Source organism: Lynx rufus, unplaced genomic scaffold (genome assembly GCF_022079265.1).
Source record: "Lynx rufus isolate CCGP_SWC_20201006 ecotype Redwood Valley unplaced genomic scaffold, mLynRuf1.p SCAF_4, whole genome shotgun sequence".
Classification (NCBI taxonomy): Eukaryota; Metazoa; Chordata; class Mammalia; order Carnivora; family Felidae; genus Lynx; species Lynx rufus.
This window is the reverse complement of record NW_025814856.1, coordinates 6,150,413-6,174,741: the sequence shown is the minus strand read 5'-3', so window position 1 is coordinate 6,174,741 and position 24,329 is coordinate 6,150,413. Positions and strand designations below refer to the sequence as shown.

Below are 24,329 nucleotides of genomic sequence, written 5' to 3'. Positions count from 1 at the left end.
TTCATGTGCCTGTTGGCCATCTGTATGTCTTTGGGGAAAAAATATCTATTGGAATGTTTGTTTGTTTGTTTGTTTGTTTGTTTAAGTAGGCTCCTTGCCCAATGTGGTCAAGAGTCACATGCTCTACCAACTGAGCCAGCCAGGCACTACTGTAGTGTCTATCTGGTTTTGGAATCTAATGAATTTGGAATTTTGAATTTGGAAAATTTCCTTCCTCTTCAATTTTTTTTTAATAGTTTCAGAAGAATAGATAATCACTCTTTAAATGTTTGGTAGTGCTTTAAGTGTTTGCTGAGCTATCAGCACAGAGCCCGATGCAGGGCTTGAACCCATGAATCGTGAGATCATGACCTGAGCCAAAGTCAGATGCTCAACCGACTGAGCCACCCAGGCGCCACCCCTCTGGTGTACTTTTAATTTAAATTATTGGGTTCTTGGGGCGCCTGGGTGGTGCAGTCGGTTAAGCGTCCGACTTCAGCCAGGTCACGATCTCACGGTCCATGAGTTCGAGCCCCGCGTCAGGCTCTGGGCTGATGGCTCAGAGCCTGGAGCCTGTTTCCGATTCTGTGTCTCCCTCTCTCTCTGCCCTTCCCCCATGCATGCTCTGTCTCTCTCTGTCCCAAAAATAAATAAAAACGTTGGGAAAAAAAAATAAATTATTGGGTTCTTCATCTCTGATTGGTCATTTTTATATTTTCTACCCATAGAGATCTGTAGGTTCTGTTAACAATGTATTGTAATTCTCAATGCCTAAGTCTTCTGTGAAATTTATCCTTAAACATTTTCTTTCTGATGCTATTATCAATGGAATTGTTTTCTTAATTTCACTTCCATGATATCCATTGCTGGTATATAGAAATAAAATTGATACATTGTATATGATTTTTTATCTTGTAACCTAATAGTTTTGTGTGTTTGTGTGTGTGTGTGTGTGTATTCTGAAGTCACACTTACCTATCTTCAGAACCTCAAAGATGAAGTTGTTACCACAGTTTTGTGGTGGTTTTTGTTGTTACCACAGTTTTGTGGTGGTTTTTGTTGTATACCGCATGGGTCTCTCATGTGCATTGTTCCCCATTATAGAAAAGCAGCTCAGCAGACCTGCTCTGATCACCCAGATGCAGCAGGAAGATGAAATGAAATCAGAGACAAGAAATCACCAAGATACTTGTTCAAGTGAGCAGTGGACATATATGAATGTTTTGTACCAGATCTGGTGGGGCTGAGAGGGAGGTATGTTATGAAAAGTCAAACAGGAAACTTAAACCAAATACCCTTTAAATTTGAGGAGAAAGCAGAGACCATTTGGTGTGGGCTTATTTGTGTAACTTCAGAGTTCTCTAGTATTTGGCTTTTAACCTGTCATACTTTCTTATGTTCTGAAAGAAAGACCTGTCTTGCCTTTTAATATTTACATTTAGAATCACTGTCTAATTCTTCCCATTTTGCATATATAGCCTTGGTCTTTGCCTGTTAACATAATTTTCAATCATGGTAGAACGTTCCTCAGTAAATTATATAAAACACTAAGGCATGTAAATATCATTCCTTTGATCAAGAATGTATTTTTCTTGTACATTGTCTTCCTAAGGTTAGGGTCTATTTGAAGAGAAGTCCACACGGGTCTTAGTTGTGTCCTAAACATCCCATCATTTAAATTTTTTTTAATGTTTTATTTTATTTTATTTTATTTTATTTTATTTTATTTTATTTTATTTTATTTAAAAAAATTTTTTTTTCAACGTTTATTTATTTTTGGGACAGAGAGAGACAGAGCATGAACGGGCGAGGGGCAGAGAGAGAGGGAGACACAGAATCGGAAACAGGCTCCAGGCTCTGAGCCATCAGCCCAGAGCCTGACGCGGGGCTCGAACTCATGGACCGCGAGATCGTGACCTGGCTGAAGTCGGACGCTTAACCGACTGTGCCACCCAGGCGCCCCTGTTTTATTTTATTTTTGAGACAGAGAGAGACAGAGCATGAATGGGGGAGGGTCAGAGAGAGAGTGAGACACAGAATCTGAATCAGGCTCCAGGCTCTGAGCTGTCAGCACAGAGCCTGACTTGGGGCTCGAACTCACAGACCGTGAGATCATGACCTGAGCTGAAGTTGGAAGCTCAACTGACTGAGCCACCCAGGCGCCCCCATCCCATCATTTTATATTCTAGGTTGTTTCTTACTTGTCTCAGATTGGATTTGGGGTTTACCTGCTTTTGCCAACATATTGTCACCACTTCTTTCCCAAAACTTACTTTCCCCCCAATTTGTTCAGATGGGATAGTTCTCCCTAAAACCACACAATCACAACATAAACAAGATGTTTTGGAGAAAGAAGCACTACATGGCAAGAAGGTAAGAGTCATATGAGAATTTCTTGCTCTCTATTAGAAGTCCAGAATTCCATGTAATGGAAAAGGAACTCATGAACTAAGGGGTAATTTGAGGTTCTTATTTTAACAATAGAAAACGGAAAATTCTATAAATCATGAGTTGGAAGGAAACTCACATCCTAGCTCTAAAAATGGTTTCAGAGAATCCCCAAAGTAAATACATTCATAATGGAAGTTAGACATTAAATATTTAAGACATAATTCACTCCAAAGCAATTATATGTTAAACACTAAAGAGACCCTGTTGGGAGCCATCTGGTGTAACATTCCTCTTATTCATGCTGATAAATTCAGACAGGAGCTGTGTATATTCTCTAAGAAAATACTAAGTAAACTCTTATTCTAAGTGTATGTCAGAATTTATGTTGGGGGGGATTCTCAAATCAATACGATTGATGTGATAAATCTTGTGATCATAACTCATTTTAACCAATAGGAACAAACTCATGGAGGCAGACCCATTGAACGGAATAAAATTGCCTTGTGCATGAAATCTAGCATTGCTCAGAATCAGAGAATTCATCCCAGAGAGAAACCCCATCAACGCCTTCACCCTGGGAAACCCTTCGGAGATTGTTCTCACCTTAACCCACATGACAGTGTTCATTCTGGGGAGAAATTCTATGAATGTAAAAAAGATAAAAATACCTTTATCAGGAGTTCTTTCTTAGGTGCACATGAGAGAGAACATACAAGAGAGAAATCCTATGAATTCAGTGACTCTGGCAAAGTCTTAAATTCAACCTTCTACCTTAAGAAGCATGAAAAAACTCACACTAGAGACAACTCTGTTCAAGGTAGGCAGTGTAGTAAAGTATTACAGAGCTGCTCATCTATTACATTGCACATGAGAACCCACAGTGGAGAAAAACCTTTTAAATGTAACCAGTGTGGGAAAGTCTACAGTTCAAGCTCTTATCTTAATCGGCACAAGAGAATTCACTCTGGGGAGAAGCCCTATGGATGCCGTGACTGTAGAAAAACCTTCAGAGATAGTTCACTTCTTAGACAACATGAAGAGATTCATTCCAAGGACAAACCCTACAAGTGTGATCAGTGCAACAAAACATTCAGTAGAAGGTCTAGGCTTAACACACACAAGATATTACATACTGGAGAGAAGCCCTATGCTTGCAATGATTGTGGGAAAACCTTCAGTATTCTCCCGTACCTTAAAAGACATAAGAGAATCCATACTGGAGAGAAATCCGTTGAGTGTAACCTCTGTGGAAAAGCACTAAGTAGTGAGTCATACCTGAAGACACACCTGAGGATACATACTGGAGAGAGACCTTACAAGTGTGGTCAGTGTGGGAAAACTTTTAGAATGAGCTGTAATCTCATAGTGCACAAGAAGATGCATGCTGGAGAGAAACCGTGTATATGCAAGGACTGTGGGAAATCCTTCAGGGACCACTCGTGCCTGAAAGAACACATGAGAATTCACACTGGAGAGAAACCCTTTGCATGCCATCAGTGTGGGAAAACCTTCAGAGTGAATTATTTCCTCATTTTGCACAAGAAAATTCACATGAGGACGAAACAATATGAGTGTAAGGAATGTGGGAAAGCCTTCAGTGGTGTCTTATCTCATAGGAGACATATGAAAAAGCACACCAGGGAGAAGAAACCCTTCAAGTGTAGTGAGTGTGGAAAAGCTTTTAGGAGGAATGCATCCCTTACAATACACATGAGAACCCACACTGGGGAGAAACCCTACAAGTGTGATCAGTGTGGGAAAACCTTCAATGTAAGGGGTAATCTTACCGTGCACAAGAGAGTGCATACTGGCGAAAAACCCTATCAGTGCAATGTCTGTGGTCGTGCTTTCAGTAAGCTCATATCCCTTCGGAGGCATCATGAGAGCACTCATGATGGACAAAACTCCTAGCAATGTCCCTTTGGAATAGTTCTTGAACTCTCAATCTTTACGGCATAACAAGCAAATGCAGAGAAAAACTGGATGTAACGAATGGGACAAAGCCTCTGAATAATCTGTGGGAGAAATCTAAGTTATGTAATGATTGTGATCAATCCTTTATTCATCCCATAGATAGGTGACCGCTTGACAACTGAAAGGAAAAAATTTTAGTATCTCCAAGGCTTGTTACTTGAGAAAAATAAATGCCTAATGTTTTAAGCCACCATGTTTACAGTGTCTGTTCATGTGTGTCTTGGGAGGAAGGTTGTTTTATTTACAAATGACTGCTGTCACTAACCAATATAACCCACGTCAGGTTTAAAAAACTTTTTATATATATAATTTAAAAGTTGAATTATTATAGGGTTAATAATAGGGATATAGGTGTGTTTATCTATTATTATCTTTATCTATTTGATAAAGACTTTAAGTTGCATTTGTAGTTCATCCAGATCATGTCTCTTAACCTACCATTTCCTGACACAAGGTCTGAAATGAATCTTCCCACCAAAATTGTGGATGGTTGAATCTTTGAAATTCTATACTTTTCACAACACACTGTTTCTACTTAAGATAAGTGTTAAAAAATTTACAACCCAATGAATATCTGACAAGGTAGAGTACATCTCTATTAACTACTACACACACTGGGCAAGAATTAGAACATTATCAGCACTAGAATCCTCCTTCACTGCTTCCTTCCACTCACTAATCACTCTAATTCCTGCCACCAGAATATATGTACTCTATGGAATCATGCATTTTTTAAAAAAGATTTTATTTTATTAAAAAATTTTTTTTTCACATTTATTTTTGAGAGACAGAGCGAGACAGGGCTTGAACAGGGGAGGGGCAGAGAGAGAGGGAGACACAGAATCTGAAGCAGGCTCCAGGCTCTGAGCTGTCAGCCCAGAGCCCGACATGGGGCTCCAACTCACGAACCGCGAGATCATGACCTGAGCTGAAGTTGGACGCTTAACCAACTGAGCCACCCAGGTGCCCCTGGAATCATGCATTTTAAGAGCTTCATTGAGATATACTTTACATGTCGTAAATTTCACCCATTTGAAGTATAAAATTGATGGGTTTTTAGTATGTTTACAGATTTATTTGCACTATTGTACCTGATACGTTATCATTTGTGCCTGGCTTCTGCTCAATGTTGTCTTTATGAGATGCATCTATATTCTTCATTTAGCATATTCTTCATTTAGCAGAATTTTATTCTCATCGATACATAGCTTTTCCATTGTACGAATACACACAATTTATTCATTCAACTGTTCTGGATGTTTGGGTTGTTTATAGCTGGGATATTTTACCTGCTATGAACATTCTTGCACATGTTTTAGTTCACAGTTGTACCTGTTTTTGTTGGGCTAATATTTTAGGAGTGCAGTTTGTGGGTCATAGGGAATACACACAATCACATTTATTCAATACTACCAGACAGTTTTACAAAGTAGTTGTGACAATATATATGTCTGTAATCTTGCTAGTATTTTATATTGTCTTTTTCATTTTGGTTATTTTGATGTGTATGCCATAGATAGGACCGATTTTGATTTTTAACTTTTTAAAAATTTTGAACTAGTTTTGCACTTCCTAGAAAAGTTGAAAAGACTGTACAGAGTTCCTGTATATTCCTTTTTCCTAATGTTAATGCAATTAATTTTTAGGTTTTTTTTGGGGGGGTGGTTTGTTTTGTTTTAGAGAGTGAGCGCAAGCAGGGGAGAGGGACAGAGAAAGAGAATCTTGAGCACTGTCCACGCTCAGCAGCAGAGCCCGATGTAGGAATAGATTCCACTACCGTGGGATCATGATCTAAACTGAAATCAAGAGTCACGTGCCCAACCAACTGAGCCACCCAGGTGCCCTATGATTGTTGATTTTGATGTCTGTTTTTTAGGCAACCTCCAAAAGTCCTGCCCAAGTAACTAGAAAATTGGTTTCTCTGAACTCTTTACTATAATAGAACTAACCTCATTCACAAAGGAACTTCAGTTAAAAACAAAAAAATTCTTAGAATGACGAGATGATCTGGTGAGATATGCTCTGTATCCCCAGTCTCTGTCCTTGTGGGGACTTACACACCACTCTGATTCTTCCAGTGATAATATCTGACTTGGAGAAAGCCAGGAATTGGTTTAATGAAAAACTCATCAGCTCTCTTAAGGTCAGACCCAAGAAATCCAAGAATTAAGTTTCCTGCCTGGAGGTGAGAGGAAACGTGGGAAAAGAATGATGTATGTCTGCCCTCTCAGGGTCAGGAAATCAGTCACCCAGGAGTTCTTTATTTTTAAAAAAAATTTTTTAATGTTTATTTTTGAGAGACAGAGTGTGAGTGGGTGAGGGGCAGAGAGAGAGGGAGACACAGAACCTGAAATAGGCTCCAGGCTCTGAACTGTCAGCACATAGCCCAACGTGGGGCTTGAACTCAAGCCATGAGATCATGACCTGAGCTGAAGTCAGACACTTAACTGAGCCGCCCAGGTGCCCCCAGGATTTCTTTCTATGAGCTGTGCTCCATAGGGATTTGAATTGTCTTGCGGAAGAAATGACAGTACACATTTGGCTAATGAGGAGCTTTGGAAATTGAGCCCCTAGGGCCACAGAAACTGTAGAGTCTACCTGTGACCATTGCCCTTAAAGACCTGCTCAGGTCAGGAAACAGCACACCTGGGTCTCCTTCTGAGATGCTCCCTCGTGCCCAGGAGCCCAATTGACTTGGCCCACCTGCCCTTCCTGGGGACAGATTTCCCATCTCTATCCTTCAGTATCTAGAGGAAGGGTGAATTACCCATTGATGACTTCAAGGTAATCTGATGTGTTCTAATAAATTCTGTGCGAAATTGAACAGTTATTTAAAATCAGTCCATCTGGAGGACATCCGGGAAGTCAGAGAAGGATTAAGGATTAAGTAAGATTAGGTTACATTCAATTTGCAATTAGCTTTCATTTCTGGTTCCTACTTTGCCTTTGAAATTCCAGGGACTCTGGGGGCGCCTGGGTGGCGCAGTCGGTTAAGCGTCCGACTTCAGCCAGGTCACGATCTCGCGGTCCATGAGTTCGAGCCCCGCGTCGGGCTCTGGGCTGATGGCTCAGAGCCTGGAGCCTGTTTCCGACTCTGTGTCTCCCTCTCTCTCTGCCCCTCCCCCGTTCATGCTCTGTCTCTCTCTGTCCCAAAAATAAAAAAAAAAAAAAAAAAAGAAATTCCAGGGACTCTGTCTTTTACCACCTGAGCATGAATTCACCCCTTCAAAAATTGGACAGATGACTCTACAATTCTCTGGTTTCCATCATTTTTTCTCTTTCTTTCTTTCTTTTTCTTTTTTCTTTTTTTTTTTTTTTTTTGCTGTAAGACTGGGATGGGTGAGTTTGGCTTCTCAATTTTCCCATATCTGGTTTCAGGTTTTATCCTTAAAGGAGAACTTAAGTCTTGTCCCTACCTCTTAACTCTGAGGACCTTGGGAGAGGAGGTTGAGACACATTAGTCTACCTTTCCAGCCTTTGAAAATCCCTGCAAAAAATATGGAATATTTTAAACCTTCAGAACAGCACAGTGAGCATTAATATAAACAGCCATACAACTGGTGATATAATATACTATTATGTTACCATATAATAGTAAAGTATTATACATACACATGAGGTCCTATTATTATATTTTAAACTGAGTTTTAGATCCAAGTCCCACACAGAAAGACCTTTCTTCGCCCTCAGACAGGGATAACTGTATCATTATGGACAAATCCTCTCTATTATTTATTCCCCTCTTCCTGTCCCAGAGGTTACCACTAGGGAATTTGGTGGATATTTGCTATGCGTAGTTTAACACTATCAGTATGTGTGAACGTGTCTCATAAATCTCTACTATAGGAGAAAATTGTAATAAACCCAAATGCCCATTGATGTGAGAATGTATGTTAAATTTGATAAACCAGATCTGCTTGTGTCAGTTTTGATAAATATAGAAAAGACCATGATTAAGCCAAAATAGTTGCTAAATTGAATAGTTGATACTATGTCTAACAGATAGGAGCATGTAATACATAGAGTAACATAAGCATACGATGCTTGTGGATACATCATTACTCATATGAGATATTCCAGGGGGAATGATACAGGCAAGACTTCAGGATCCTGTTTAACCGTGGGGAAGGGAGGTCAGTATTGAGATTGTGTAGGAATATGCGGGGGCTTCACGGAGATCTGCATTGTTTTATTAATAAAGAACACTGGGGGTGCCTTTGCGGCTCAATTAAGCATCTGACTCTTGATTTCTGATCAGGTCATGATCTCATGGTTCGTGGGATCCGTGCTAACAGTGTGGAACCTGCTTGGGATTCTCTCTTCTCTCTCTCTGCCCCTTCCCTGCTCATGCACATGCTCTCTCTCCCTCTCAAAATAAATGAACTTTAAAACTTAAAGCAAAAAGAAAACTACAGCAGGTGTGGCACAATTTTGAATTTGATCATGCTGGCTGGTGGGCTTGAGCCCTTCATTGTCACTTTGTCCTTATTTGGATACTTAAATAGAACATAAAACATGAAAAACTGGTTTATTTATATTTATATAAATTTCATCCTGCTATAGCTATCATATAGACTATTCTCCTTTAATGATTTTAAACCATTTTTAAAAATTTAAATTTAAGTTAGCTAACATACAGTGTAGTCTTGGTTTTAGGAGTAGAATCCACGGATTCATCCCCTACATATAACACCCAGTGCTCATCCCCAAAAGTGCCCTCCTTAATGCCCATCGCCCATTTCACACATTCCCCCACCCACCACCCCTTCAGCAACCCTCAAGTTTGTTCTCTGTATATGAGAGTCTCTTAGGGTTTGCCTCCCTCATTTCTTATTTTTCTTCCCTTCTCCTATGTTCATCTGTGTTGTGTTTCTTAAATTCCACATGAGTGAAATCATATATTTTATTTTTTAAAATACTTATTTTTGAGAGAACAAGCATGTATGTCTGTGCAGGCTGCAGAGGGGCAGAGAGAGAGAGAGAGAGAGAAACCCAAGCAGGCTGTCACCACGACCCTGGGATCGTGACCTGAGTTGAAATCGAGAGTTGGACACTCAACCGACTGAGCCACCCAGGTGCCCTCCTTTAATAAATTTTTATTTAATTTTATACAGCTAGCACTAATGTAAATATTTTGATTTTGCATATTTAAAATAATGAACATTTAAAAAATTAAGGATGATATACTATAATATTAAAGTAACAAGGTGTACCGTGACCTTTGCCATAACTTATGTATGTATTCCTATAAAGATGTTTATTTATGGGGTGCCTGGGTGGCTCAGTAAGTTAAGTGTCCTTCAGCTCAGGTCATGATCTCATGGCTCATGGGTTTGAGCCCCGTGTCAGGCTCTGTGCTGACAGTTCAGAGCCTGGAACCTGCTTCCGATTCTGTCTCCCTCTCTCTGCCCCTCCCCCATTTGCACTCTGACTCTCTCTCTCTCAAAAGTAAATAAATATTAAAAATTTTTTAAAAAGATGTTTATGTAGATGATTTCTTTCCTCTATTTCATTATACTGAAGGCTCCCAGTGGGGATTTGAGCAAATCCTACTACCAGCCTTGAGATTATATTCTTGAGGTGTCCTTCCTTGTCTCTCCGGCTTACTCTCAGCTTCCCTTCTAGACATCAGGACTTGTCCATAACTAAAACCAAAAGTGATAGGAAAAGTCGTTGCAAGGCGCCATACTGCTCGGTGCTTTTCATCTATTCATTTTTCATCCGCACAATGAATAACTTTTATGTATTTTTTTTAAGCAGTTGCCATTATAAACATGAGAAAATTGAATCTGCTCAGAGAGGTCCAGGGGCTTTCCCATGTCACAGATCCATGTTACAATTGGGGGATTCATGATTAAGCCAAGGAGTGTCTGGGTTCAAGTCTTATTCCTAACATGGTTGATGGTTGTTTGTTTTATGATCCCTTGTCTTTCTTTGTTCAGGACCTCAATTTGTTAAACAAAGGGCTCAGTTTACATGGACTCACTGTACCATTCAACCGTACACATCTTGTGATTCTACAGTATATTTGAGGTACTGTTACAGAAATTCTTTCAGCTCGTTACTTCATAAGAATGGTAGGCAGATGCTTAGACACTGTCAGCCCATGACAATCTTTTATTGCCTCTTTTGTGGGCATCAGGATTCAATTTCTCAGGAATCTGGAGAAGGCAGATGAGACAGGAGAGGCTTGGAGCTGCTCCTGTGTTGGTCCACATGGGACTCCTCCCCTGGAGCAGGCACTAAGGTGACCAAACAAGGAATAATAGGAAGGGCGGGGGGGGTGGTGGTGTCTGATCTATGGCTTACTCTTAAATTTTTCTTTCTTTTAATTGAGATATAACTGAGATATAACATTGTAATAGTTCTAGGAATACAACATAATGGCTTGACATATGTAAATATTGCAAAAATGATTACAAAAATAAGTTCCAATAACATCCATCCTCACACATGGTTACACATTTTTTTTTCTTGTGATGAGAACTTTAAAGATAACATTTTTTTTTAAATTTTTTTTTCAACGTTTATTTATTTTTGGGACAGAGAGAGACAGAGCATGAACGGGGGAGGGGCAGAGAGAGAGGGAGACACAGAATCGGAAACAGGCTCCAGGCTCCGAGCCATCAGCCCAGAGCCTGACGCGGGGCTCGAACTCACGGACCGCGAGATCGTGACCTGGCTGAAGTTGGACGCTTAACCGACTGTGCCACCCAGGCGCCCCTAAAGATAACATTTTTATATTATCTATGATATAAATGAAAGACCTGGATTGAGGCAGAAATAGGAGGGATCTTTGCTACTGGATAAACAAGGTTAATTTCCATTTCCAGAAACTGCAGTAAGAAAGGAAAAATTATGGGAGAGAAAGACACTGATGGGATATGCATTAAGGAAGTAAATAAAAGGGGAAATGGATTTATCTATGAATCTAAGCACAGAGCTTCACTATAATGACTTCCATGGACAATTGAAAAATTTTGGAATTAATTATCCCCTTTCTTTTTACTCATTATGTGTTCAAAGAGTGTTAAGCAGAAAAGATCACGTATGTATATTTTATCTTTATTTTTTGCTATTTATTTTTTAAATTTTTTAATTTAATTTATTTTTTAAATTTACATCCAAGTTAGTTAGCATATAGTACAATGATTTCAGGAGTAGATTCCTTAATGCCCCTTACCCACTTAGCCAATCCCCCCTCCCACAACCCTCCAGCAACCCTCTGTTTGTTCTCTATATTTAAGAGTCTCTTATGTTTTGGCCCTCTCCCTGTTTTTAAATTATTTTTGCTTCCCTTTCTTTATGTTCATCTGTTTTGTCTTTTATTTTTTTATTAAAAATTTTTTAAAAATATTTATTTATTTTTGAGACAGAGAGAGACAGAGGATGAGCAGGGGAGGGTCAGAGAGAGAGGGAGACACAGAATCCGAAACAGGCTCCAGGCTCTGAGCGGTCAGCCCAGAGCCCGATGCGGGGCTTGAACTCACGGACCGCGAGATCATGACCTGAGCCAAAGTCGGACGCCCAACCGACTGAGCCACCCAGGCGCCCCTGTTTTGTCTTTTAAAGTCCTCATATGAGTGAAGTCATGTGACTTTTGTCTTCCTCTGACTGACTAATTTCACTTAGCATAATACCCTCTAGTTCCATCCACGTAGTTACAAATGTCAAGATTTCATTCTTTTTGATGGTTGAGTAATACTCCATTGTACATATTTGTACATCTTCTTTATCCATTCATCCATGGATGGACATTTGGGCTCTTTCCATACTTTGGCTATTGTTGATAGCACTGCTATAAACATGGGGGTGCATGTGCCCCTTCAAAACAGCATATCTGTATCCCTTGGATAAATAGCTAGTAGTGCAATAGCTGGATCAAAGGGTAGTTCTATTTTTAATTTTTTGAGGAACCTCCATACAGTTTTCCAGAGTGGCTGCACCAGTTTGCATTCCCACCAGTAGTGCAAAAAATACCCTCTTTCTCCGCATCCTCGCCAACCTCTGTTGTTGCCTGAGTTGTTAATGTTAGCCATTCTGACAGGTATGAGGTGGTATCTCATTTGTGGTTTTGATTTGTATTTACCTGATGATGAGTGATGTTGAACATCTTTTCATGTGTCTGTTAGCCATCTGGATGTCTTCTTTCAAAAAGTGTCTGTTCATGTCTTTTGCCCATTTCTTCACTGGGTCATTTGTTTTTTGGGGTGTTGTGTTGGTAAGTTCTTTATAGATTTTGGATACTAACCCTTTATCCGATATGTCATTTGCAAATATCTTCTTCCATTCCATTGGTTGCCTTTTAGTTTTGTTCATGATTTCCTTCACTGTGCAGAAGCTTTTTATTTTGATGAGGTCCTCATAGTTCATTTTTACTTTTGTTTCCCTTGCCTCTGGAGATGTGTTAAGTAAGATTGCTGTGGCCAAGGTCAAAAAGGTTTTTACCGGCTTTCTCCTCGAGAATTTTGATGGCTTCCTGTCTTATGTTTAGGTCTTTCTTCCATTTTGAGTTTATTTATGTGTATGGTGCAAGAAAGTGGTCCAAGTTCATTTTTCTGCATGTCGCTGTCCAGTTTTCCCAGCACCACTTGCTGAAGAGACTGTCTTTTTTCCATTGGGTATTCTTTCCTGCTTTGTCAAAGATTAGTTGGCCATACATTTATGGGTCCATTTCAGGGTTCTCTATTCTGTTCCATTGATCTGAGGGTCTGTTCTTGTGCCAGTACCATACTGTCTTGATGAATACAACTTTGTAGTATAGCTTGAAGTCTGGGATTGTGTTGCCTCCTGCTTTGGTTTTCTTTTTCAAGATTGCTTTGACTATTTGGGGTCATTTGTGGTTCCATACAAATTTTAGGATTGTTTGTTCTAGCTCTGTGAAGAATGCTGGTGTAATTTTGATATGTATTGCATTGAATATGTAGATTGCTTTCGGTAGTATCAACGTTTTAACAATATTTGTTCTTCCTCTCCAGGAGCATGGAATATTTTTCCTTTTTTTGTGTCTTCTTCAATTTGTCATAAGGTTTCTTTTTTTTTTTAAATTTTTTTTTTCAACGTTTTTTTTTTTTTATTTACTTTTGGGACAGAGAGAGACAGAGCATGAACGGGGGAGGGGCAGAGATACAGGGAGACACAGAATCGGAAACAGGCTCCAGGCTCCGAGCCATCAGCCCAGAGCCTGACGCGGGGCTCAAACTCCCGGACCGCGAGATCGTGACCTGGCTGAAGTCGGACGCTTAACCGACTGCGCCACCCAGGCGCCCCTGTCATAAGGTTTCTATAGTTTCAGTGTATAGATTTTTCACCTCTTTGGTTAGACTTATTCCTATGTATTTTATGGTTTTTGGTGCAATGGTAAATGGGATCGATTCCTTGATTTCTCTTTCTGTTGCTTCATTGTTGGTGTATAGGAATGCAACTGATTTCTGTGCATTGATTTTATATCCTGCAACTTTGCTGAATTCATGGATCAGTTCTAGCAGATTTTTGGTGGAATCTTTTGGGTTTTCCATATAGAGTATCACGTCATCTGCGAAAGGTGAAAGTTTGACCTCCTCCTGGCTGATTTGGATGCCTTTTATTTCCTTGTGTTGTCTGATTACTGAGGCTAAGAATTCCAATATAATGTTGAATAACAGTGGTGAGAGGGACATCCCTGTCTTGTTCCTGACCTTAGGGGGGAAGCTCTCAGTTTTTCCCCATTGAGGATGATATTAGTGTTGGGTCTTTCATTTATGGTTTTATAATCTTGAGGTATGATCCTTCTATCCCTACTTTCTTAAGGGTTTTTTATCAAGAAAAGATGCTATATTTTGTCAAATTCTTTCTCTGCATCTATTGAGAGGATCATGTGGTTCTTGTCCTTTCTTTTATTGATTTGATGAATCACATTGATTGTTTTGTGGATATTGAACCAGCCCTGCATCCCAGGGTGTAAATCCCACTTGGTCGTGGTGAATAATTTTTTTTTTTAATGTATTGTTGAATCTGGTTGGCTAATATCTTGTTGAGGAGTTTTGCGTCCATGTTCATCAGTGAAATTGCTCTATAGTTCTCCTTTTAGTGGGGTCTTTGATTTTGGAATCAAGGTAATGCTGGCTTCATAGAAAGAGTTGGAAGTTTTCCTTCCATTTCTATTTTTTGGAACAGCTTCAAGAGAATAGGTGTGAACTCTTTCTTAAACCTTTGGTAGAATTCCCCTGGAAAGCCATCTGGTCCTGGACTCTGTTTTTGGGAGAGATTTTTGATTACTAATTAGATTTCGTTACTGGTTATGGGTCTGTTCAAATTTTCTATTTCTTCCTATTTCAGTTTTGGTAGTTTATATGTTTCTAGGAATTTGTCCATTTCTTCCAGATGGCCCATTTTAATGGCATATAATGGGTCATAATATTCTCTTATTACTGTTTGTATTTCTGCAGTGTTGGTTGTGACCTCTCCCCTTTCATTCTTGATTTTATTTATTTGGGGCCTTTCCTTTTTCTTTTGAACAAACTGGCTAGGGGGTTTATCAATTTTGTTAATTCTTTCAAAGAACAAGCTTTTGGTTTCATTGGTCTGTTCTACTTTTTTTTTTTTTTTAATAGCATTGATTTCTGCTCTAATCTTTATTATTTCCTGTCTTCTGCTGGTTTGGGGGTTTATTTGCTGTTCTTTTTCCAGCTTTTTAGGTGTAAGTTTAGGTTGTGTATCTGAGACCTTTCTTCCTTCTTAGGAAGGCCTGGATTGCTATATACTTCCCTCTTATGACCGCCTTTGCTGCATCCTAGAGGTTTTGGATTGTGATGTTATCATTTTCATTGGCCTCCATGTACTTTTTATTTTCCTCTTTAACTTCTTGGTTAGCCCATTCATTCTTTAGTAGAATGTTCTTGAGTCTCAAAGCATTTGTTACTTTTCCAAATTTTTTCTTGTGGTTGATTTCGAGTTTCATAGCGTCGTGGTCTGAAAATATGCATGGTATCATCTCGATCTTTTTATACTTGTGTAGGGCTGATTTGTGTCCTGGTATGTGATCTATTCTGGAGAATATTCCGTGTGCACTGCAGAAGAATGTATATTCTGCTGCTTTAGTATGAAATGTTCTGAATATATCTGTTAAGTCCTTTTGGTCCAGTGTGTCATTCAAAGCCATTGTTCCCTTGTTGATTTTCTGTTTAGATGATCTGTCCATTGTTGTAAGTGGGGTGTTGAAGTCCCCCACTATTATGGTATTATTATCAATGAGTTTCTTTATGTTTGTGATACATTTATTTACATATTTGGGTGCTTCATATTTGGAGCATAAATGTTTACAATTGTTAGGTCTTCTTGGTGGATAGACCCCTTAATTATGATATAATGTCCTTCCTCATCTCTTGTTACAGTCTTTATTTTAAAGTCTAGATTGTCTGATATAAGTATGTCTATTTTGGCTTTCTTTTGTCTACCATTAGCATGATAGATGGTTCTCCATCCCCTTACTTTCAATCTGAAGGTGTCTTTAGGTCTAAAGTGGGTCTCTTGTTTTTTTTCAACGTTTATTTATTTTTGGGACAGAGAGAGACAGAGCATGAACGGGCGAGGGGCAGAGAGAGAGGGAGACACAGAATCGGAAACAGGCTCCAGGCTCTGAGCCATCAGCCCAGAGCCCGACGCGGGGCTCGAACTCACAGACCGCAAGATCGTGACCTGGCTGAAGTCGGACGCTTAACCGACTGCGCCACCCAGGCGCCCCTAAAGTGGGTCTCTTGTAAACAGCATATAGATGGATCTTGTTTTCTTATCCATTCTGTTACCCTATGTCTTTTGATTGGATCATTTAGTCCATTGATGGTAAGAGTGAGTACTGAAAGATATGAGTTTATTGCCATTATGTTGCTTGTAGAGTTGGAATTTCTGGTGGTGTTCTCTGGTCCTTTCTAGTCTTTGCTGCTCTTGGTCTTTTTTTTTTTTTTTTTTTTTTTGGTTTGTTTCATCTTTTCTCCCCTCAGAGAGTTCCTCTTAAAATTTCTTGCAGGGCTGGTTTAGTGGTCACGAGCTGCTTTAATTTTTGTTTGCACAACTTTTTATCTCTCCTTCTATTTTGAATGACAACTTTGCTGGATAAAGAATTCTTGGCTCCATATTTTTTCAATTCAGCACACTGAATATATCCTGCCACCCCTTTCTGGCCTGCCAAGTTTCTGTGGACAGGGCTGCTGCAAACCTGATTTGTCTTACCCTGTAGGTTAAGGACTTTTTTTCCCCTTGCTGCTTTCACGATTCTTTCCTTGCTTGAGTATTTTGTGAATTTGACTATGATATGCCTTGCTGATGGTCGGTTTTTGTTGAATCTTATGGGAGTCCTCTGTGCTTCCTGGATTTTGATGTCTATGTCTTTCCCCAGGTTAGGAAAGTTTTCTGTATGATTTACTCACATAACCCTTCTACCCCTTTTTCCCTCTCTTCATCTTCTGGGACCCCTACGATTCTGATGTTGTTCATCATCATTTTTAATGAGTCACTGATTTCTCTGAATCTTAAATCGTGCTCTTTTGCCTTAGTCTCCCTCTTTTTTTCTGCTTCATTATTCTCCATAAGTTTGTCCTCTATATTGCTGGTTTGCTGCTCTGCCTTATCCCTCCTTGCCACTGTGGCATCCATTGGAGTTGCAGCTCAGTTATAGCATTTTTTATTTCATCCTGACTAGCTTTTACTTCTTTTATCTCTGCAGAAAAGGATTCTAATCTGTTTTCGACTCCAGCTAGTATTCTTATTATTGTGATTCTAAATTCTGGTTCAGACATCTTGCTTGTAACTATGTTGATTAATTCCCTATCTGTCATTTCTTCCTGCTCTTTCTTTTGGGGTGAATTCCTTCATTTCGTCATTTTGAAGGAGAAAAGGAACTAATAAGGTAAAAAACTAAAATTAAAAAATTAAAAACACACACACAGAAAAAAATCAAATAAATGTTACTAGATCCTGGGTGGTTTTGGTCTGGTTATTGGAAGGAGCTTGATAGATTAGAGAGAAAAAGGGGAAAAACAGAAAAAAAAGAAAAACAAGAAAAAAAAGGAAAACATTTGAAAATTTGAGAAAATGAATACAATAAAATAGAATAAAATGAAATGATGGAAGTAAAATAGAATTTGAAAATTTACAAAAAAGTAAAAAATATGGTAGAAAAAATAAAGAAAATATTTTAATAAAAATTGAAAATAAAAATAAATTTTTTCTCTTTCTGTATTCAAGAAAAAGAAATGAAAAGAAAAAAAGAAAATTGAATAGATAGACCAAGACTAAAATATGATTGAAATTACATCGTTTTCTCCTAAAAGTCACTATGAAGCATTTTATAGTCCGTAAACTAAGCAGGTGGAGAGACTTGTGGTTCCTGAAGAGTGAGGTTGGCCCTGTTGGGTGGGGCTTGGTGTAACGGCTCCGTTCTCCACTAGGTGGCGCTGCTTAGTTTACTGGGGCGAATTGTGGCGCTGGTAGGTGTGTGCGCGCATGCGCGGGAGGGGTGAAAATGGCATCTACCCAGGTTCTAGTATCGGAATTCTGTGTCTCCCCAAGCAGCAATCGCGCGCCTGTCCTTTGTCTTCGGCTTCCATCCACTCCCCGCTCTTACCCTGTCCGTGAGCAAGCCATCAGGCTGCAGGCGGCACCTCCCTGCTGAGTTTTATCTCAGATGCGGCTTTGTTTCCCGACCCCTCACTTCTGAGGGGCTGCGGTTTTGTCCCGCTCACACCTTCTGGGGGAGGGTCTCACCGAGCAATGGCCGGTGCCGGCCGCACCCAGGACCCTTCTCGGGACTGTGCTGCCTCGGACCCAGAGACTGTGGCTGAGCGCCACCCCGCCCCGGAAAAAGCTCCCATGATCTGTAGCAGCAGCGTTTCAGGGATTATGGAAAATCGCGACACGCGTCTGGCACCAGGTTTCCCCTTAACGCCCTTGTTCCAGCACCAGCGAATGTGGTTGTTCTCCGGTCTGCTGGCACCTTTGCCTGTGTGGGGGCTGCACAGCCTCTACCGGCTGTCCTCCCGGCAGGGGAACTGCCTCTCCCCGTGTGGCCCGAAGCCCCCCGGACTCCACTGTGCTCCTGGGGATTCGCCCTTCCCACCACAGCACCCCCAGGTATGGAACTGGAGAGTTTCGGACTCTGCGCCCCCCCTGTTTGTAGATTCGTATTGGCATTTAAACCCTCTCCTTTCTCCCTTTTTAGTTCAGCCCCTGCGGCTGTTTCCACTTTTCCACTTTCTCTCCAGCTGCTTTGGGGGGGGGTGCTTTTCCCATACTCTCCCCCCATCTCTGTCCTCTCTGCACAAGCCAAAACAACTCCCTGCCCTCTGCGTCTTCTCTCTCCCCCAGTTCACTTCTCCACGTGGTGTACCTGCCGAGTTCTGTGGTTCAGGTTGTGCAGATTGTTGTGTTAATCCTCAAATCAGTTTTCTAGGTGTGCAGGATGGTTCAGTGTTGATCTGGCTGTGTTTCATGAACACAAGATGCAAAAAAACCTTTCATGCTCTCTTTTATTTTTATTATTTTTTTGGTGCAAAAAGGTGATTAAAAAATTCTTTTAATGTTTATTTATTTTTGAGAGAGAAAGAGTGTGAGCATGGGAGGGGCAGAGTGGGAGGGAGACAGAGGATCTGAAGCAGGCTTCAGGCTCTGTGCTGACAGCAGAGAGCCCGAGGTGGGCTTGAACTCATGAACCATAATATCATGACCTGAACTGAAGTTGGATGCTTAACACTGGCTGAGCTACCCAGGTGCCCCAAAAGGTGATTTTATTAAAGCATGGAGACAGGACCTGTGGGCAGAAAGAGCTGCCCATGTGTGTTTATTTTAGAAATTACCAGTGAGGAAGAGGTAAGAAGCTTCTATAATTGTCATTTTTTTTTCTCCTGAATATAAAGATAATTAGATAAAACACACTCAAATGTTATCTTTTACATGTACCATGTCAAACATTTTGCATTTATTATTTTAAATCCCAACATTACCCTGAAAGTGTAATTATCCAGGTGTATTTGCTTCTATTTCCTTCTTTTTCTTCACCAGCCTTTCTGGGGGCTCGAATGTTCAGAGGCCTCCATATCAGGCAGGGTTAGCTAATTAAGAGATACTTTCTCTTTAGGACTATGAGGATGCACATTTAACAATTTTATTTATTTGCATAAGACCCCTTATATATCATTCTCTCTCCCACTATTCTGTTTAAAAAAAAAAAAGGGGGCGCCTGGGTGGCTCAGTCGGTTAAGCGGCCGACTTCGGCTCAGGTCATGATCTCGCGGTCCATGAGTTCGAGCCCCGCGTCGGGCTCTGTGCTGACAGCTCAGAGCCTGGAGCCTGTTTCCAATTCTGTGTCTCCCTCTCTCTGACCCTCCCCCGTTCATGCTCTGTCTCTCTCTGTCCCAAAAATAAATAAACGTTAAAAAAAAAAAAAAAGCTTCACTCTAGCTTCAGAGAGGAACATTTGAGAAAATTGCAGCAACGTATTTTCCCAGCCTACTTATTTTTCTGTCTCCTGTAGGCTAAGAATCAAGGAATTTGTGAAACATTTTAAACCCACCACTACCATGAGTAGCAAGGTCACATATTCCAAATGAGACAACTGCGAGACCGTGGGCCCCCAGCAGCCTCGTTCCCTGAGTGAGTGTGGCACGGGACCCCTGTGCCCAGTGTCTGTTAAAATCAATGACATATGCTCAGCTGTCTAATTCGTGACAGATTCACACAAGCCTCCCTTTGATCTGGCAGCATTTTCTAAACTTGATTTCAGGCCCTGCAGATGTGCTCTGTTTTGATGTTAGCCAGTATACCCTACGAGGGAGCACACAGGCATGGGGAACTGAAGATCAAGGCATTGACGAGTATAGAGCAACTTTCATGCCTCACCCGTTAAGGGAGGCCTGAATCTGTGAGGTTCATTTCAAAAGGACTCAGGAGGCAAGTTGAGGAGTGTTGACTGGCCAAAGGTGGTACGTGATATGCAACGTGCATTTTTGGATAATGCTGAAAAACAGTTTATTGTTTGAACAAGTGATGAATGCAGGACTCAAGATGTATCTTGCCTTCTAAGAACACAACCCTCAGGGGGCCACCTATTAGGGAGCGTTACTCTTTACAGAAGTATTTTAGCCAATAAATGAAGACAGAACTAGAATGTCAGCTTTCTGTAACTCCCAGCGGATTAGTGGATCCAGGCAATAGTTATTTCAAGAAGCAAGACAGTGGGGCGCCTGAGTGGCGCAGTCGGTTAAGCGTCCGACTTCAGCCAGGTCACGATCTCGCGGTCCGTGAGTTCGAGCCCCGCGTCAGGCTCTGGGCTGGTGGCTCAGAGCCTGGAGCCTGTTTCCGATTCTGTGTCTCCCTCTCTCTCTGCCCCTCCCCCGTTCATGCTCTGTCTCTCTCTGTCCCAAAAATAAATAAAAACGTTGAAGAGGGGCGCCTGAGTGGCGCAGTCGGTTAAGCGTCCGACTTCAGCCAGGTCACGATCTCGCGGTCCGTGAGTTCGAGCCCCGCGTCAGGCTCTGGGCTGATGGCTCGGAGCCTGGAGCCTGCTTCTGATTCTGTGTCTCCCTCTCTCTCTGCCCCTCCCCCATTCATGCTCTGTCTCTGTCTGTCCCCCCCCCAAAAAAAAAACAAACGTTGAAAAAAAAAAAAAGCAAGACAGTATATATGTAAAGACATACTTTAAAATGTTTGCACCCCCCCCCCCCAAAAAACATTAAGCCTAAATCTAATTAGGCTTCTAGACTAGAGGTAGGCAGACTTTTTCAGGAAAGAGCCAGATGGTAAATATTTTAGATTTGTAAGCCTCTGTCACAAGTACTCAACTCAGAGGTAGCATACAAGCTACATGGATGAGGTATAAATGAAGGTTATGTTCCAATAAATCTTTATTTACTATATCTTGTCCATAGGGTTGTATTTTCTCAAACTGTATTCCAGAGTACAACCTCAATGATTTTATTCTAAACGTTTATTTATTTTTGGGACAGAGAGAGACAGAGCATGAACGGGGGAGGGGCAGAGAGAGAGGGAGACACAGAGTCGGAAACAGGCTCCAGGCTCCGAGCCATCAGCCCAGAGCCCGACGCGGGGCTCGAACTCACGGACCGCGAGATCGTGACCTGGCTGAAGTCGGACGCTTAACCGACAGCCACCCAGGCGCCCCGTCAATGATTTTATTCTAGAATTATTTACTTGGAGGCATCTTAACAGGACTTTTCAGTCCTCTTTTCTACTCGTTAAGTACCTCTACTTGACAAAGAATTGATAGAATATAAGAACTTGGGACAGGATGGTGTGTGTGTGTGTGTGTGTGTGTGTGTGTGTGTGTGTGTGTAAGTGTTGAGGGAAATGCAAAGCAAGAAAGGGAGAGGAAAAGAGATGGGAGACAGGGATGCAGGAGAAACAGATACATGTATTTAAGAAAGTTTCTCTTAAGTTTTGTTTTCTTGTCACCTCCGTCTTTTCTATCAAACCCCTCAGGAACGTGAAATCCGGAAACTTCTCAGCTACTACAGAATTCCTCCTCCTGGGACTGTCAGAGGATCCTCAGCTGCAGCCCCTGCTATTCTGTCTGTTCCTGTCTATGTACCTGGTCTCTGTGTTCGGGAACCTACTCATCATCCTGGCCATTGTGTATGACTCCCACCTCCACACGCCCATGTACTTCTTCCTCTCCAACCTGTCTTTTGTTGACATCTGTCTCACCTCCACTACCATCCCAAAGATGCTTGTGAACATCGAGACACAGAGCAAATCCATCAGTTACACAGGCTGCCTCACCCAAATCTGCTTCGTCCTGACTTTTGCTGGATTAGAAAATGGAATTCTGGTAATGATGGCCTTTGATCGATTTGTGGCCATCTGTCACCCATTGAGGTACAAGGCCATCATGAACCCCAAGCTCTGTAGGCTGTTGGTTCTGCTGTCTTTCCTCATTAGTGTTCTGGATGCCCTTCTCCACACTTTGATGGCACTGAGGCTGTCCTTCTGCACAGACCTGGAAATTCCCCACTTTTTCTGTGAATTAGCTCATGTCCTCAAGCTTGCCTGTTCTGATATCCTCATCAATAACATCCTTGTGTACTTAGTGACCAGCCTGTTGGGTGTTGTACCTCTCTCTGGGATAATTATCTCTTACACTCAAATTGTCTCCTCTGTTCTGAAAATCCCATCAGCTGGTGGAAAGTATAAGGCATTTTCCATCTGTGGGTCACACTTAATAGTTGTTTCCTTGTTCTATGGGACAGGTTTTGGGGTATACCTGAGTTCTGCAGCTACTCACTCCTCCCGGAAGAGTGCAATAGTATCAGTGATGTATACCGTGGTCACCCCCATGATGAACCCTTTTATCTATAGTCTGAGGAACAAGGACATGATGGGGGCTTTGAGGAAGCTCATCTCTAGAATATCAGCTTCCCATTAATGTGTCAGCTGCTTTGGGCTTACACACACTGCTGCAATTTGACAGAGAGAAATAATGTGCGATCCAGAAAGCCTGACCAACATTGAATATATGAAACCAGAGGTCAAGTGGTGAGGGTAAGAATTTTGATATCAGACCAGCTGGGTTTGAATCCTACCTCTGCTGAAACATAGCCATGTGACCTTTGACAATTTATTTTAACTCTCTAAACTCAGTTTCCTCGTCCATAAAATTGGCATGATTATATTAGTTTATATTTGGAGGGGGTGTGAGATACTTCAACTCAATCAGTGAGGATGCATGCCTTCAACTATAATAAAGCAAAATTCTCAACTCCAATAGGGTCAGATGATGAAAACAATTATCTTTCCTTACAAAAACTTCAGGGATGGGGCACCTGGGTGGCTCAGTCTGTTAGGTGTCTGACTTCGGCTCAGGTCATGATCTCCCTGGTTGTGAGTTTGAGCCCCGTTCAGTTCGAGTCCCGGGTTGGGCTCTGTGCTAACAGCTCAGAGCTTAAAGCCTGCTTCAGATTCTGTCTCCGTTTGTCTGCCCCTGCCCTGCTCGCTCTCTCTCTCTCTCTCTCCTCAAATATAAAAATAAATAAATAGATAAAACTTCAGGGATATTGTAGGTCCAGGCAGAGAACCACAGGGCTGCATTTCACTCTGCCATGGGTTGGCTTTTGCCTACAGTCGTCTTCCTGGTGGTCCCTGATGCCTGCAACAGTGCAGAGACCTTTCAGACCCAGAAACGAAAACCAACAGCCTCTCCTTGGGTTTCAACACAAACATAATCGTTCCAAGGAGACATCCAGAAGGCATTGTTTTTATCATGAGCCCACATTGAGATAAGTGTCCTGTATTGGTTTCCTATTGCCATTGTAACACCTTACCACAAGCTTAGCAGCTTAAAACAACACGAATGAATTCTGTTGCTGTCTGAAACCAGCTACATGAGCTAAAGTCAAAGTGTTAGGTTCCTTTTGAAAGCTCTTTTGAGAAAAAGCTATCATTTAATTGGTACAGAATTTCTACTTGGGATGATAAAAATGTTCAGGAGATGGATAGTGGTAATAGTCATACAACATTGTGAATATTCTTAATGCCATGGAATTGCACATTAAAATGGCTGAAGTAGTAAATTTTATGCTATACATATTATACTACTACTCCTCCCCCCCCAAAAATTCATTCCAATGTACCAAAGCGTTAAACACAAGAATCAGAGGGATTAAATATTTCAGAAGATGATATAAGAAAATATTTTTTATTACCACAGAGAAATTAAGCATTTCTTAAAAGAATGAGCACAATCCAAAAGGTAAAGACTAAGAAATTCAAGCACTTTGGGGCACCTGGGAGGCTCAGTTGGTTAAGCATCCTACTTCGGCTCAGGTCATGATCTCGCGGTTCGTGGGTTTGAGCCCTGCATCGGGCCCTGTGCTGACAGTTCAGAGCCCGAAGCCTGCTTCAGATTCTGTGTCTCCCTCTCTCTCTGCCTCTCCCCAACTCACGCTCTGTCTCTGTCTCTCAAAAATAAATAAATGTTAAAAAAAATGTTTAAAAAGAAA

The 24,329-nt window shown here is 41.1% G+C and overlaps 2 protein-coding genes across 2 annotated transcripts; both read left to right on the top strand.

Annotated features, from left to right (window-relative positions):
* Window positions 1-3,237: 3,237 nt before the first annotated feature.
* Window positions 3,238-4,281, top strand: LOC124522851 (zinc finger protein ZFP2-like). The gene has a single exon (XM_047094523.1). It carries the CDS (start codon window positions 3,238-3,240, stop codon window positions 4,279-4,281), a length of 1,044 nt encoding a protein of 347 aa, XP_046950479.1.
* Window positions 4,282-21,724: 17,443 nt separating this feature from the next.
* LOC124523279 (olfactory receptor 7G3-like) lies at window positions 21,725-22,756 on the top strand. The gene has a single exon (XM_047095143.1). The coding sequence runs from the start codon at window positions 21,725-21,727 to the stop codon at window positions 22,754-22,756; it is 1,032 nt and encodes a 343-aa protein (XP_046951099.1).
* The last annotated feature ends 1,573 nt before the right edge of the window (window positions 22,757-24,329 follow it).

Excerpts from the sequence above, each read along its gene's own strand:
- LOC124522851 (XM_047094523.1), top strand. The coding sequence starts at position 3,238 with ATGAGAACCCACAGTGGAGAAAAACCTTTTAAATGTAACCAGTGTGGG.
- LOC124523279 (XM_047095143.1), top strand. The coding sequence starts at position 21,725 with ATGCAGGAGAAACAGATACATGTATTTAAGAAAGTTTCTCTTAAGTTT.